The sequence below is a fragment of the Leptodactylus fuscus genome, chromosome 5 (assembly GCF_031893055.1).
Source record: "Leptodactylus fuscus isolate aLepFus1 chromosome 5, aLepFus1.hap2, whole genome shotgun sequence".
NCBI lineage: Eukaryota > Metazoa > Chordata > Amphibia > Anura > Leptodactylidae > Leptodactylus > Leptodactylus fuscus.
Window position 1 is genome coordinate 156,411,005 of NC_134269.1, and position 17,949 is coordinate 156,428,953.

Consider the following 17,949-nt stretch of genomic DNA (forward strand, 5'->3'; position numbering starts at 1 on the left):
TCCTCCAGCAGAGCCAGCGCTGATTGGCCGAATTCCGTACTCTGGCCAATCAGCGCTGGCCAATGCATTCTATTAGCCCGATGAAGTAGAGCTGAATGTGTGTGCTAAGCACACACATTCAGCACTGCTTCATCACGCCAATACAATGCATTAGCCAGTGCTGATTGGCCAGAGTACGGAATTCGGCCAATCAGCGCTGGCTCTGCTGGAGGAGGCGGAGTCTAAGGTCGGACCTGAATGGAGACTGGTGTGGAGCGATCTTAGACTCCGCCTCCTCCAGCAGAGCCAGCGCTGATTGGCCGAATTCCGTACTCTGGCCAATCAGCGCTGGCCAATGCATTCTATTAGCCCGATGAAGTAGAGCTGAATGTGTGTGCTTAGCACACACATTCAGCTCTACTTCATCGGGCTAATAGAATGCATTGGCCAATCAGCGCTGGCCAATGCATTCTATTAGCTTGATGAAGCAGAGTGTGCACAAGGGTTCAAGCGCACCCTCGGCTCTGATGTAGCAGAGCCGAGGGTGCACAAGGGTTCAAGTGCACCCTCGGCTCTCCTACATCAGAGCCGAGGGTGCGCTTGAACCCTTGTGCAGCCTCAGCTCTGCTACATCAGAGCCGAGGGTGCGCTTGAACCCTTGTGCACACTCTGCTTCATCAAGCTAATAGAATGCATTGGCCAGCACTGATTGGCCAGAGTACGGAATTCGGCCAATCAGCGCTGGCCAATGCATCCCTATGGGAAAAAGTTTATCTCACAAAAATCACAATTACACACCCGATAGAGCCCCAAAAAGTTATTTTTAATAACATTCCCCCCTAAATAAAGGTTATCCCTAGCTATCCCTGCCTGTACAGCTATCCCTGTCTCATAGTCACAAAGTTCACATTCTCATATGACCCGGATTTGAAATCCACTATTCGTCTAAAATGGAGGTCACCTGATTTCGGCAGCCAATGACTTTTTCCAATTTTTTTCAATGCCCCCAGTGTCGTAGTTCCTGTCCCACCTCCCCTGCGCTGTTATTGGTGCAAAAAAGGCGCCAGGGAAGGTGGGAGGGGAATCGAATTTTGGCGCACTTTACCACGCGGTGTTCGATTCGATTCGAACATGGCGAACACCCTGATATCCGATCGAACATGTGTTCGATAGAACACTGTTCGCTCATCTCTAATGGTCATCTGTGGTTGCCTAGCAGACTAAAGGAAGTTAAGGGTAAGCTGAAATCTCTGGTGTCATTCAGGTGTTTGAAAGATTTTGTAACAATCAAATCTCAGGATAAAAAACCTGCAGTATATTGTGGGAAAACATGCCAGATAACAGTATGGCAGATTTATTAATAATTAGAGATGAGCGAACACTGTTCGATCGAATAGATATTTGATCGAATATCAGGCCCTTCGAGGTATTAAATTCCAATCAAATATCACGAGGCAAACGCAGTAAAAATTTGTATCCCCTCCCACCTTCCCTGGCGCTTTTTTGCACCAATAACTGCGCAGAGGAGGTGGGACAGGAACTACGACAACGAAGGCATCAAAAAAAAATCAGAAAAAGTAATTGGCTGGCTAAATCAGGTGACCTCCAATTTATACGAATGGTGGAGTTAATTCGGTTAATTTGAGACTGTGAACTATGTGACTGTGAGACAGGGATAGATGTACAGGCAGGGTTAGCTAGGGATTACCTTTATTTAGGTGGGAATGTTACTCACACAGCTCTTTGGGGCTATATCTGGTCGGGATCCCTGTCAGCTTGTGATATGCGCGAGCTGACTTTTTCCGATAGGAATGCATTGACCAGCATTGATTGGCCGAATGCCATACAGAGTATAGCATTCGGCCAATTAACGCTGGTTCTGCTGGAGGCTCGTCTGTGAGGAGGCGGAGTCTAAGATCGGACCAGAATGGAGACTGCTGTGGACCGATCTTAGACTCCGCCTCTGCAGAACCAGTGTTGATTGGCCGAATGCTGTACTCTGCATGGCATTCAGCCAATCAACGCTGGTCAATGCATTCCTATGCGGAGATGTAGCAGTGCTGGCCGTGTGCTCAGCTCGACTACTCCGGAGATGCAGCCGAGCTGAGCGCACGGCCAGCAATGCTACACCGGAGATGAAGCAGAGCTGGTCATGCGCTCAGCACGGCTACTCCGGAGATGCAGCCAACCCTTTTGAAAATTGTGGGTAATTAATTCAATTCATGCTTCAAGCATGTGATGCTCATTCAAACTCTCTTGCGGCAAGTAATAGGTGTGGGCAATATAAAAATCCCACCTGAGACAAGATAAAATAGAGAAAATTGACTCAATCTTTATATTGCATGTCTGTATGTGCCACACTAAGCATGGAAAACAGAAATAGGAGAAGAGAACTAACTGTCTGAGGACTTTAGAACCAAAATTGTGGAAAAATATCAACAATCCCAAGGTTATAAGTTCATCTTCAGAGATCTTGATGTTGCTTTGTCTTCAGAGCTCAACATAATCATGAAGTTTAAAACCCATGTCACTATAGCTAATCTCCCTGGAGGAGGATGGAAGAGAAAAATTGATGAAAGATTACAATGCAAGATAGTCTGGATAAGCAGCTGTAATCAAGTTTCAAAAAATTCAAGTTGTCCTGCAGGCTCAGGTTGCATCAGTGTCAGTGTGAACTATCGACATTTGAATGGAATGAAACTATGTCAGGAGAGCCAGGAACATCCCACTGCTGACACATAGACATAAAAAAGCTAGATGGCAGTTTACCAAAATGTACGTGAGTAAACCAAAATCCTTCTGGGAAAATGTCTTGTGAACAGATGAGACCAAGATAGAGCTTGTTTTTGTGTTGTTCCAATACACACAAAGGAAATAAACATGCGTATTACAGAAAATGTGTAATTACAATTTCTAGCACATTATTCTACTGTTTACCAAAAGTGGGGAATGAAGGGGAAATGGAATGAGGCCTACAATGAAAAGAACATAATATTAACAGCCAAGTATGGTGGAGGTTTAAAGATGTTTTGGGGTTGTTTTGCTGCCTCATTACCTTGACTGTGTGCAAAGTATCATAAAATGTGAATATTACCAAAGGATTTTGAGTCTCAGTCTGTGTCCGTAAGCTGGGTTTGCGTCCTTTGTCATGGGTCTTCCAGCAGAACAGTGACCACAAATATACTTCAAAAAGCACCCAGAAATGGATGGAAAAAAAAAGCGCTGGAGAGTTCTGAAGTGGTCAGCAATGAGTCCAGATCTAAATCCCAATGAACACCCATGGAAACATCTTAAAATTGCTGATAGGAGAAGGCACCCTTCAAATATAAGAGACCTGGAGTAGATTGCAAAAGAAGAGTGGTCCAAAATTCCAGTAGAGAGATGTAATGCCCTGTTCACATCTGCAAGCGCTGTGCTGTGAAAGCATACAGACCCCATAGACCATAATGGGGTCCATGTGTGCTGGCCGTGCACTGCCTGCACGAATGATTTGCACGGGCAGTGCGCAGTAAGCACAGAGACCCCATTATAGTCTATGGGGTCCGTGTGATTTTACAGCACAGGGCTTGCAATTGCGTTTGTATTCCTTTCGGGGGGGGGGTCTCCATGTGGACTCTCCCCGGACGGAATAAAAAAGCAGATGTGAACCAATGCTAAGAAGCTTGGTGATGGTTATAGGAAGCGATTAATTTCAGTTATTTTTTCCAAAGGGTGAGCAACCAAATATTAAAGGGATTCTACCATTAAAACCTTTCTTTTTGTGGATAAGACGTCGGAGTAGCCTTTAGAAAGTCTATTTGTCTCTTACCATTAGACGTGGTCTCTGCTGCGCCGTTCCTTAGAAATACTGGTTTTTACCGGTATGCAAATGAGTTCTCTCGCAGCGATGGGGGCGGGCCCCAGCGCTCAAACTGCGATGAGAATTGTTTCCAAGCGCCGCCCCCTTCTTTGTCCGCAGCGTCATCTTCAATGTCTTCTTCCAGCGCAGGCTCGTAACTTCTAGGCCTTGAGCAGAGCAGGCGCACAGGCCACGGGAAAATGGCCGCTAACAATACTGTGCAAGCAGCCATTTTCTCGTGGCCTGTGGGCCTGCGCGCTCTGCTCAAGGCCTGAGGCCTAGAAGTTACAAGCCACCGCCAGAAGAAGAGGCTGAAGAGGACGCTCCTGACAAAGATGGAGGCTGCGCTGGAGAGTGTTCTCTCGCAGCATTGGGGATGCCCCCAGTGCTGTTTGAGCGCTGGGGCCTGCCCCCAGTGCTGCGAGAGAGCTAAATTGCATACCGAGAAAAACCGGGATTGTAAGCGAATGGCTGCACAGAGAAGACAAGGAAAGGTAGGAGAAGAATAGCCTTTCTTAAGGCTATTCCGACATGGTACCTAGAAAAAATAGTGTGTGAATGATAGGATCCCTTTAAGTTGAGAGTGCCAGTAATTTAGGCCAGTCAATATTTGAAGTTTTGTGTGAAACTGTATCAGTTTTTGCTTCTTTTTTTTTGCTTCAAAACACACAAAGGAAATAAACGTATGTAACTAAACATGCATAATTGCAATAATTTATGGAGAAATACTACATTTTCTGAAATACAATTCAGAGGTGCAAATATTTACAAAAAAATGTTTAATCTACAATTGTTTACAAATTTAAATCTTGTTATGTTATGGAGAAATCAGTTTGAGGCCGGGGCCCCACAGGTCATAAACGCTGCAATTTGCCTGCGGTGGAAATGTTGCAGGAAAAATCGCGGCGTTTTACAGTAATTGTGCTTAAATCAGCAGCGGGGACATGCTGTGATTTCCAAAGCCATTGCATTTTTGGAAATCGCATAATGTCAATTATATCTGCGGAAACGCCAGCGGCTTTCCCGAAGATATAATTGTAACAGAAAGTCTGCACAGAGGAAAACTCTATGAACTCTACTTCAAAGCGCTGTGGGAAGTAGCACCGCAGTTTTTCCCACAGCGCTTTGGCGTTGCAGATCGTCCTGTGGGGCCTTAGTCTAAAACTCCAGGGCCCTGTTGTAAAAGATCAGCCTGCACCACATGTACAACTTCTCCACACAACTGTCCATCACATCCCATTCGTATATTCTAGCTGCATTTACATTTTGCTTTTGGCCTCTATGTGGGCCTAAACTGCCATAAAGACCTAAAGTCCTATTGTTCTCATCCACTGTTGGTGCCCTCTACATAATAATCACTCCCCCTTTTGTACCATTGCCTCCCCCACAGAATCCCTCCTTGACTATATGCCGCTTATCAACTGCAAATTTTTGCCAATAAAAAGCTGATGTTCTCCTTTATGATGTGGAAGGCTATGTGTCATAAATCTTTCCACTCGAGCTCACCAGAGGGCAGTGTAATACATTTACAAGCACAGACTGTCAGCTATCAAAGAAAATCTTCCAGCTCTAGTCTGTTGAGGGTGACATGTGGGGCCCACTGCCTACTGAGCCTAGTTGCAGTGGCAACCCCTGGGACCTCTATAGGTATGTCAGTGGTAGTTCCTATATGTGGTATCATTTAGCTTCATTAAAGTGTTTATTGAGGAAAAAGCAGGTTTCATATATAGTTGTGCTAAAAAGTTTACATACGCTGGCAGATTTTTTGTTTTTTTGTCATTTTTTCAGAGAATATAAATGAAAACACCCATGGTTTTTCCACTCATGGTTAGAGGTTGGTTGAAGCCATTTATTGTTAAACTTCTGTATTTTCTCTTTTTAAATAATAATGACAACCAATAACATCAAAATGACCCTGTTCAAAAGTTCACATACCCCAGTTCTTAATCCCTTCCCTCTGACGGCATTTTTTGATTTTCGAGTGCATTTCTGCGATTTTCTAATGGGATTAGTTTTTACGGTGTTCACTATGCAGCCAAAATGGAATGTCACCTGTATTCTATGTTTCGGTACGATTCTGGGGATACCTAATTTATATGGTTTTATTTACATTTTAAACAAAAATCCAAAACTGTGCCAATTTTTTTTTTTCTAAAAGTCGCCACATTCTGTCAGCCGTAACTTTTTTATACTTCCGTGTACGGTGATGAGTAATAGAGATGAGCAAACACTATTTGGAACAGCTGTTCTGAATAGCACGCTCCCATAGAAATGAATGGAAGCGGCCACATCCATTCATTTCTATGGGAGCGTGCTATTCGAAATGGCTGTTTCAAATAGTGTTCGCTCATCTCTAATGCATAAGACATCTTTTTTTGCAGGGCTGGGTGTACTTTTCAGTTATACCATTTTGGGGAATTGCTTTTGCTTTGTTCATTTTTTAATTGAAATTTTTATCAGAGGCAAAACAGTGAAAAAATGGCTGTTTGGCACTTTTGACTTTTTCTCCCGCTACGGCGTTTACCGTACAGGAAAAATATGTTTATAGATTTGTAGAGAGGGCGTTTTCGGACACAGGAAAATGGCACCTCAGTCAGCTTTGACCGAGGCGTCGGAGGGGTTAATGCCTCCAATCGGTGCGAGCACCAACCGGAGGCATTAGCGCTGGTTGTCTACTGTGTAAAACAGTAGACACCTGGCGGCTATGGCGGCCGACCGACTCGCGGGAGGCCGCCATAGTTAAACACCCGGCATACGCCGTAGTGTTACGGCGGATGTCGGGAAGAGGTTAATACTGTGTATTGCCCCCTCTAACAACAATGACAGCTTGAAGTCTGTTATTTTAGTTGTGAATGAGACTCTTTATTTTTTCAGATAGTAAAGCTGCCCATTCTTCTTGTTCCTGTAAATTTTTGGGTTGTCTTGTATGTACTGTGCGCTTGAGATCTCCTCAGAATGGCTCAGAGTGGCTCAGTGACATTGAGGTCAGGAGACTGAGATGGCCACTCCAGAATCTTCACTTTCTTCTGCTGTAGCCAATGACACGTTGACTTGGCCTTGTGTTTTGAATCGTTGTCATGTTGGAATGTCCAAGTACGTTCCATGCGCAGCTTCCTGGCTGATGAGTGCAAACTTGCCCCCAGTATTTCCTGATAACGTGCTGCATTCATCTTTCCCTTTGACCAAGTTTGCTGTGTCTTTGAAGCTTACACATCCCCACATCATCAGTGATCCTCCTCCATGCTTTACAGTAGTAATTCTGTTCCTTTCATCATAGGCCTCGCTGACACATCTCCAAATGTAACATTTATGGTTGTGGCCAAAAAGTTTGATTTTTGTCTCATCACTACAAATTACCTTGTTCCAGAAGTTTTGAGGTTTATCTTTGTGCTGTTTGATCTATTAAAGAGAGATTCTTTGTGGCATTTGCGCAGTAATGGCTTTCTTCTGACAATTCGACCATGCGGGCCATTTTTCTTTAAGTGCATCCTTATTGTGTATCTTGAAACAGCCACACTGATAGTTTTCAGAGAGTCCTGTATTTCAACTGATGTTATGTCTGGGTTTTTCTTTGCATCCCGAATAATTTTCCAGGTAGTTGTGGATGAAATTTTGGTTTGTCTACCTGACCACGATTTGGTTACGTGAACACTCTCTGACTGGCATCAATTCCTTGGAGATCTTTTTGTATACCTTTACTGTTTTATACAATTCAACCACCTTTTCCTGTAGATCCGTGGACAACTGTGTCAATTCCTGGGCATGTTATAAAGCCAAAATCACCAGGGTATGTGAACTTTTGAACAGGGTCATTTTGATGTTTTTGGTTGTCATTATAATTTAAAAAGAGAAAATTGACAATAAATGGCTTCAACCAACCACTAACTAATGAGTGGAGAAAAATGTTTTTGTGTTATCATTCATATTCTCTGAACAAAGGTCAAAAGAGAAAAAAATCTGCCGGGATATGTCAACTTTTTAGCACAACTGTATATAGTTATAAACTAATCTTGAAGAGTCTGGCACATGGGTGTCTGTGCATTAGAGAAAATGTTAGAATTTATCTCCTGAATTGTTCTATTACATGGGAATATACATGTAAAATATCTTGTAATTTATGTTTGACAATTGCGCTGAGGAAGCCATCAATCAAGCTGTAAACCTGGACCTGACATGCCACAAACTGGGCCTCTAAAGCATTGTACACTGAATGCAAAACCTGACCAGCATGCTGCAATATGAACACAGTTTGAACACTGCTGACTGGCATCAATTGCTTGGATCAATTGGATCAATTCCCTGTCTGCAATATTTATCAACTCTAAATGGCTCCGCCCACTGGCTCCTTTCCCGAGCTATATTGGCCTATCAGGAGCTGTGCCATGCTGCCTAATGTTTAGATTGATGTAGGGTAGGAAGTTGTTTATACCTAATGTATATACCTACTGACAAATCTGCAGGATAGATGTGCAAAGGGAAGTTAACTAGAAAAACACAAACATTGCTGATAAATTCCCCATAGGTAGTCTCTACATTTCCATATTACAGAACTATAGTATAGGCACTCTGTGCGCTGCCAAATGGTGCCTCCATAATACCTTTCATAATATAGTGCATGCTAATTCTTTCCATAAAAAAATAAGGAGCAAGGAAAGTTTGTTCCCCCCAAATAAAATCTGAGTACACATGAAGGCCTATAGCAATGGCCACTACCTTATAGATCCATAGAACATGGCCACGTGCATTAACCTCAATGAACAGAATTCACAAACTAACTGAAAACCTTATGCAAATTGATGTTCTTTAACTTGTAGTCCAATCACGTTAGAATTAATAGTAAAAAGAAACAAACAAAAAAACCCCTAAACATAAAAACATCAGATTCCTACAATTCAGAGGGACTTTCCATTTAGGTTCAATTCAGGGAACATTTCCTCAAATGACTGTTATTAAATAAATGGATGTCACGATGTGTATGGCTTTAATATATATTGGCAGACAGATTAAATGACTATTTTGGGCAAATGACATCTTTAAAAAACACATATTCCAAGCTAAGTAATATTCATGTCCTTTGGTAAATGCACTTAAACACTAGATATCCGGTCTAAAGTGTTCACGAGCCACCTATGAAATAAATAAAACTGATGTAGAAAGTAAGTAAGATGCTTTTAGTCAGTAACAAATTGTTGTTAAACTGTAATTTACTGCAACGTGTGAATCTCCATTTCTTTACGTTGCAAAGAATCTTGTAATTCAGAATGTTTTCCTGTTGTGTCTGAGCAGATGAGAAATTATAAAGACTAATACAACAATTTAACGCTTGAGAGAAACAGTGTATATCATTACTCCTCTGTAGCCAAGCACGCTAATTAATATTTATTGCACCTGTCAAACCAGTAGCCGTGGTCAATCCATTGCCGAAGCAGTTCAATGGGAGGCTGGGCACCATATTTCTCCTTGGCAGGCATGTTTAGGTCATCAACAAAGACAAAAGCTTGCTTCCCCAGTGGAGGACCGTACACCCTCTTCTTTCTCCTGTAAAATTAAACCATTAATTTAGTTCATGTTAATTTCCAGCTAACTTTTAGCTGCAAACGGGAAGAAGGATGATGGTGGCGGTGGTGGGGGAAGGGGATTCTTCCAAGTTACATCATTGTTAGAAACAATTTCAACTTCAACAATCTGTGACCTCTGCATTTTATCAGATGTGCCTTAAAGGTCACCTAGCATTGTGAAGCGATAGTTATAAATCCACATGGAATTTAATCAGAGGTGGCAGGGCATTCGGAGGTAAATAAGCTTCCTGAACTATTTCAGCCAGAACCTTTGTTAAGCACTGACAAGGAAAGTGAATAGCAGGCAGTAGGATTAATCAAACGCTAAGAAATGCAACCAACAGACTTCAGCTTATCTGACAATACAAGGAAAGGTTTTAATTTGTAAACCTTAAGGATAATTGTTTTCAGGTACTTAAATGCAGGGGTTTTTTGGTAAAAAAGGAAAAACAAAAAAAGGGAGGCCTTAAAAGTAAGATTACCACTAAAAGAAGAAAATGTTTTTAGAAAACCCTTTGGTACAAGACAACTGTATTGTGTTATGTTCCTTGTTCTTTTTTCTGTAGACATTTGATGCTAAAATAGAGGTTTTAGCATCAAATGCCATACAAATTCAGATTTTTAAAAAAATATATCGCTAAACCTGGCAACACATGGAATAGTCTGCAGCACTCCGAATAAAGTATGATACTGCTCACTATTGGGATGCTGGTTATTAAAAGGACATACAATGGAGGCCAGTAAGCAGGAACTTTTTCAGGTGGAAAATCTATTCCATTGATGCAAGTGTCCCATTTATTGATACCATAAATGGATAATTTAGCCAATTACGTGAGTAATGGGACATGTATCTAATATGGGAAACAGACCATATCACCATTGGTGGACTTGCTACCACTGTAGGGATTAAATATGGGAGTGAACCGCTTTGGCACCAGCCAAGTTTGACATGAATATCCCAAATTGTTAGGGTTATAACAAAACCGAACAATTTGGGATTTGTCTCGAACAAACTAAAATGGCCACCTCGACATACATTGCTGTAAAATGTTATACACAGTTTGTTTGTTTTTTATAAAGATTTTGCTGCAGTTTCACCTTGGCAATTTACAGTGTCTCCAAAATGGTGAATCCCATCCACACATTGCAGAATATAATCCAAAACAGAAATGATGCAATTTAAAAACCATTTGCGTTTTTTGCATACCTGTGGAAATGCTGGTGGTTTCCCTATAGGTATAATGGAAGCAGACAGTCTGCAGAGGAAAACTCTGCAGGCTTTCTGTGAAAAGCGCTGTGGGAAAAAATGCTATGTGTTTCTGCCACAGGTTTTTTCTGCAGCGCTTTTTCACTGCTGCTAATGCCCCACAGTGCACAAATTCAGTGGAACAAAAAATCACTGCATTGTACAGTACCAGCAAAGAGAATGAGATTTTGAGCAATCTCAACTACATATTGTGAGGGACAAAACTGTGGGAAAGCCGTATTTTCAAAAACCTGCACATAAACACTGCATGATAATGTCAGCTGCAGAAACGCAAGTATTTTTCCTATATATGCAATAAGGAAGAAAAATGCAAAGAATAATACAGAAAAATGCTGCGAAAAAAATGCATTGCATTTTTTTTTTTGCATTGTTTATTTTTAGCTATGTCTCACTATATGGAGCCTCAGACTAAAGTGTTTTGTCCACAAGTGCAACTCATCCCCTATCCACTAAGGACCAGCGCCGCACTTCTAATGAGGTTGCCGCCTCGTGCGGCGGACTGGAGGGGGGCAGCAGCCCAACCTTTTTTTTTTTTTTTTTTTACTTTTTTTTCTCTGAACCAGCGCAAGGAGAGCGGCAGCTCTCCTTGCGCTGGTTCAGACGACTACGTATCGGCGTAGCCTGTTACTGCTAGCACAGACTTTGGACCTGTATGGTAACAGTCTGTTACTGCTACCACAGGCTTTGGGCCTGTATTGTACTGCTAGCACAGGCTTTGGGCCTATATGGTAATATCCCAGACCACGTGACGTCTGACACATTACCATATAGGCCCGATGCCCGCTAGGATTAACACCGGATCCCAGAGAGGTGAGTAACAGTGTTTATTATGTTCCCTCCCCTCCCCTGGGGCTCCGATTATTATACTCAGGGGTCTGAAAAGACCCCTGAGTATAATAATAATACATGGGTGTGCAACTGTGGGGAATAATAGAGCTTGAAGTGTCCACTGTGGCCCCTGTAACCTCTATTATACCCCACGGTCTATTGTGCCACTGTGAGGCATAATATAGGCTGCAGGGGCCACTGTGCAATGCGAGCAGAAGCAAGGAGTCAAAGATGTCTGTGTTTCAAATTGTACAGAGTCAAGTCACAGCTGGAAGAAGTGGTCATGGCGGCCCCAAAGGGAAGAGACGGGAAATGTGGGAAGATATCTCCTGTGAGTATTACTGCACAAAATATTACTGAATTTTATTTATTGAAATGTTACTGCTAGCACCCCAACAGTGTAAACGCCCCCCAACCAGACCCCCCACCCCCCCGCACTGTCTGAGGTGGACAATCAAAAGATGAACACCACCCCTCTCGGACTCAATACGAGGGGGGGGGGGGTGAGGGCGTCTTTTGATCGTCTGCCTAAGGCAGCAGAGAGGCTAGATCCACCACTGCTAAGGACAATGTCACTGTCTCCTATGGACACCCCCCCAGAAGTCATAATGACATATATGGACTAATTATGAGATATTCTGTCGATATACTATAAATACACAAAGAGAAAGAGATGTCCAGCAACCACTGTATTCAGTAAAACTTAATTTTTAATTTACAAAATCATATTACAATTAAAAAAATGGGGTGTCACAAACAAGGAAAACAACCCCTATGTCAATGCAAAGTGTCTGGCTGACGCGTTTCATGCATCTCCAGTCATAGACTGTTACTTTAAACCAAAAACCACCATATACACCTGAGTGAAGAGCTCACATGATCCTTAACATTAACCCTTAAAGGGGCTCTATCATTGGGAAATTCATTTTTAACTAATCACATCTTTGCATAGCCTTTAGAAAGGCTATTCCACACCTACCTTTAGTATGTAAATTGCCTCAGTGGTTTCTGAATAAGTCCGTTTTTATTCATATGCTAATTAGACTAGTGCACGATGCATCGTGCACCCCCTTTGCTATTGTTTCCTATGTGAGTATACAGCACAGGCTGCTGCTGCTGATGATGATGACTCAGCTTCCTGTTTGCACACACACATAGAAGATAATAGAAGAGACGAGTGCTGCTGGGAACTTCCTGTGCTGGCTGGAAGCTCATTAGCATATGAATAAAAACAGACTTATTCAGAAACTGCTGAGGCAATTTACATACTAAAGGTAGGTGTGGAGTAGCCTTTCTAAAGCCTATGCAAGAATGTGATTAGTTAAAAATGACTTTTCCCAGTCATAGAGCCCCTTTAAAGAAAACCCAAGACTAAAGCGAAAAAGAACACACAATAAAACAATATACGAACATAGAGAAATCCCCCTTTACAGTCTATCACTATATGCAGTACAATATTTCTATGAAGAGGAATGTATCAATGCATGCTAAATAGCTTTTTGTTTGACATTAGAGCAATTAGAGGATCATAGTTATATATCTCAGGGTGCAGAAACATTTACTTGAAACCAGCTTACACCTCCGTATTTATTGATTCCTGCTTGAGATCATGGCTTATGTTTACAGAGAATAATAACTACATGCTCACCAGTAAACCTTATTTCACTACAATGACTTCTTTTAGTAAATTGAGAATAAAAGGGCAGCATTTAGTGTAATACTTTCTTTGAAAAGTTTTATTAGTCAATTTTCTTGGTCCAAAACTTTTTTTGTGACAAGCAATTGCTCAAATATCAGTCTGCAGAAATATCAGGTACCGAAGCCAGATTGTTTTTTCCACTCTGCTTAGAACTGAAGAAAAATGATCATGTCCTCTGTCCTTCTATTTCAGATCTCATGCCTCATCTGACTTCAGCTATGGAGATAGCCAGGGCATACTGGGTCCCACAGTTGCTGAAGCAAACATACGATACATGGAGAGCATCATGCACGGGTCTTATTCTAAATAATAGAATCGATGCACACCATTTTCTGGTCATCATTGCTTTAGCAAGGGATACTCTTAACCACTTCAGTAGTGGGGCAATTTGTTATCCTGGGCCAGACATATTTTCGGGGTTTTTTCGTATACGTGGTTTTGAGGGCTGTAACATTTTTATCATTTGGGTTATTCAACTAATTTTTGTGTCTTTTTTCAGTGACACATAGGGCTTATTTTTACATTGTTTTTAGTTTTGCATGTGTTTTTCTATCCAGTATAATATAAACAAAAGAGAAGGGAAAACACGTCTGTTTTTCACTTTTAATTTTTTTTTATTTTTTTTTTTACTTTATAGCACAAAGTGTTACTAAAGAACTTTATAAGGATAAAGCCCCACAGGATGTCTTGCAGTAATAAAACACTGCGGGAAAAACTGCGGTGGTAACGCAGCGCGTTAGACAGGAAGTTCACAGAGTATTCCTCTGCGGACCTTCTGTTACAAATATACCTACAGTGCTTCCATAGGTATAATTGACGGGCTGCGTTTTCCAAAACCAAAACGGTTTTGGAATTTTTTTATATGTATATTGTGAGCCCCATATAGGGATCACAATGTACTTTTTTTTCCCCCTATCAGTATGTCTTTGTAGTATGGGAGGAAATCCTTGCAAACATGAGGATAACATACAAACTCCTTGCAGATGTTGTTCCTGGCAGGATTCGAACCCAGGACTCCAGCGCTGCAAGAGTGCAGTGCTAACCACTGAGTCACCGTGTTGCCCATGGTTTTGGAATTTGTGGCATGTCCGCAATGCGGTTTTTACCGCAAAGTGGGCATGGGATTCACTAGAATCCATTCCACTTCGCCATTACTGTAAAACACCGCAATTTTTCCCACGGCATTTCCACTGTGGGCAATTGGTCCATGGTGATGTGACGGACATAGGTACAGAGTTTATTTCCAGGCAGATTTCTGATTCCTGTGCTATAACTGTAACAAGCTGTGCACCTGCGTGTACATCACATGTCCATGGACTGATTTTTATCCACTAGAAGTAACATATTGAATGACAGCAAGCAGAGATCTAGAAAACTGTGAAAAATTGATCCAGAAAATATTTGAAAATTGTACAACTGGATGACCCCTACCAATTTTAGTGGGACTGACTGACCATCTAATGTGTATGAAGCTTCTTGAAGGATTTTTCCTCTATGACTATTTAAAATACATGCATGCTTGGTCATGAAAGGGTTCAGCAGAATGCTATCTGCTGCAAAATATGTAACATGTCCTATTCCTGTCCAATTTTGCGGTCCCGCTTTCGCAGCTCCTATTCATTGAATGAAAGGGGCCACAGAAGCACAAACAGTGCACGGGCAGCACATGGATGACATTCGTGTGTCCCCAGTGTGCCACTCGTGGAGTTCATTCATGGCAGCTGGGTAGCACATGGTCGTGTGCAACCGGCTTTACTATATGCTTTTCCTCTGTACTCATGTCTTTTTTGCAACAAGATATCATTAGCCCATACGATTATTACTATATAGTTATTTACAGACTGAAAATTGCGTCTCAATGGCAACTTTAAGGGTGAGGCCCAAACTTGCAGAATCACCTCCTTTTTTTGTTGCAGAGCCAAAGTCAGGAGTGGCTTGAGAAGGAATGGGAAATATAAGGAAGTGCATTCCTGACTTTGGCTAACACAGCAAAAAAAAAAAAAAAAAAAAAGCTACGTTTCTGCACTGTGGGGTCTTAGCCTAAAAGTTCTGCCTCTGTTCAGTGGCAGAACTGTATTTTGGGTCCCCTGTACTTATGGGACAATCACTTCCTACTCAGTATGTGCAAAAGTATTTCCTCTCCTGCAGCAATTATGTTTGCTGAAAATAATTCCATCTAATGATTATTTTTAAACCTGTAAAATGTGCTTGCAAATGATATACAGCATTATCAGATTACTGACTAGGGCGCCTCCGGCAGTCACAACTTGACAGTGCCACCATATTAACTTCTTCCTAATGTGAAAGTGAGTATCATACTTTAAGACTAACTATGGTATGATGCTATCACATTATATATTACTTTATTATTGATGTTTTCTTATATTATAGGAAGCAATAAAAAATATACAAATCTTCTCTCAGGTACAGCTGTATATCATATGTAGAATAACGTAGAAATATACAGAAATGCTACATAGTCCATCTAGTCTGCCTTATATTATTACATGGGATTGATATGTTTATCCCAAACATTTTGAAATTCATTGTAAATGTCCTAACTATATCTACTGGATGTTTGTTCCAAGCCTCAACTACTCTTTCTGTTGAAATATTTCTTGACATTCCTTCTGATCTTCCTCCAATTAATTTTATACCCCACATTCTTGTACTTGTGTTTAGTTTTTTTTCTTAATCCAATGTAAATGTTATGGATGGACCTGAAGTGAGAAGTTTTATACTGAAGAAAGGGGCTAAAATTCCTCCAAATTTCCCCAAAAGTATAGATACAGTTGTGGCTCCACAAGGGGGTCACACCGTGCCCTGAAAGCAGAGGTTTACATGCTTGTGACTAACAGATCTGCGTGCAGAACTGGACACAGTATTCCAGATGGTCTCACAAGAATTCTGTGCAGCGAGAGTACATTCTCTCTTTTCCTACTGGTTATACCTCTAGCTTTATAGCTGTGCACCCTACTTACTTTCCCTGCTGCCTGGATGCACTGTATACTCATTTTGTAGCTGCCAGGTATCAGGACCATTAGATCCTTCCCCAACACAGAAAAAACATTCTTATACTCAGATAAGAGGGTTCATTCTTCCCAAGAGAGTTATTTAACATTTGGATACACTGAAATTTTTCCATTGTTTGGACCATTCATTCACTAAGGCTAGATCTTCTTCCATGATACAAATTCTCTTACACACTTTTGTGTTATCAGCAAACCAGATAAAACTTACCTAACTTTTTCTTATGTCACCAGTAATAAAAAAAGAATAAGACCCTGGGTAGCTTGAAGCACAAAAGCTTACCTAAAGGCCTCCAGTGAGGACTTCATATGAACTGTACACTTAGCATATACAATATCACAGAATCTTTCTGAAAATATAGTTAGGCACCTATATCAAATATATATACATAACTTTGTTGCTGCCATTGTTTTACCTTAGTTCAGTGTCTCAGTTTTTATGAGCCAGGCTGGCCTATGGTCTTTAATTCCAGTATTGATTCCTCTGATGCTGAAGATAATTTGTGATAGGTTGCAATAGGGAGCAAGGAAAATCATTTAGGAAAACAGGCCCAATATTGTTATATATTTGCTAGAAACAGTAAGTTGGAAGAAGAAAGCTCACTGATAGCCGAATAACTTATATATATATATATATTATTACAAAATTAATGCTTAAGGAGGCAACATGTATAATGGCTTACGACCATCACCTAACAACAAAATTCACATGACCGTTTTTTGGATGGTCCATCTTTAACAGCTGTCAAAAAAACCAGGTGTGCACTATTTTTGCCTTTAGAATGGACATAGTTAGGGGCATGTGAACACACCAATTGAAAATCATGGGTTTTATAATGGTCATGTGACGAGCATTTCAAAAATAGCAATCGCATAGCCATTATATTTTGCCAACCATACACTTGCCTGGACACACATAAGGCCTTAGTGTGTGAACTGTGCACAGTATACATCTCTGGTCACTACTGATAAGATAACTTGAACCTCAATTTCAGACATGAGTGCTGCACCTATGGAAAGCCAGCCTGTACCCTGAGTGGGTACAATGAGACTGTTAACAGTAACAAAGTCTGCTAGGCTTCCACATCGTAGATAGAAGCATACCAAACTACTGAGGAACTGATGGAAAAATATGAAACTGTTACCAATAACAAAAACTCTAAACTCACTGTTAGATCTAAAATGAAAGGGGAACGCTTGTTGCAATGAAGATAAATGCTTCTTTTCATATGTTTTTCCTTTTTGTGTCTGCATAGCGCCACTTCCAACCCAGTGCAGTTCAAGTATTGTATCTGAGTCTCATTCACTTTAATGAGGCCGCATTGTCGATCTGTGGACAGTGCCTTGTTGGAAGTGCTGTGAAGATAACTATAAAACTTTCAGCTATTTTTTTTTTCATGCTCTGACTTTCTCCTTGATATTTTGTAGTGCAACAGTTGCATGAAAATACTTGAAGATGAAAGGAGGAGACATTCACTAACTCTGTTGTAGTTAAATGTACGTTCTTTTGTTCCACAGTACAAATGGAAGATAAAAACTTCATGATACAAACATATTCACTTGCATTATATATGCATTTCAGGTTACTATCTCCTTAGTCATAACTGAGTAACACTACCTCCCACTAGGTGTTTTTATTGTTGCGTAAAATCTAATGAAAGTTTCTTTTACATGCTGTTGCTGCAGACTTCTTATAGCAAGGCCTAGTAAATAACACTCACAGAACAGTTGCCGTCCATGGAAATACAACT

At 41.1% G+C, this 17,949-nt stretch overlaps 1 protein-coding gene across 1 annotated transcript in view; it reads right to left on the reverse strand.

Moving 5' to 3' along the window:
• Positions 1-17,949, reverse strand: part of LOC142203618 (dynein axonemal heavy chain 3-like) — a 927,911-nt gene that overhangs the window by 354,048 nt on the left and 555,914 nt on the right. Inside the window, exon 44 of the mRNA XM_075274510.1 lies at positions 9,206-9,355. Within this exon, the coding sequence (XP_075130611.1) occupies positions 9,206-9,355 (150 nt within the window). The remainder of the gene's footprint in view (positions 1-9,205; positions 9,356-17,949) is intronic.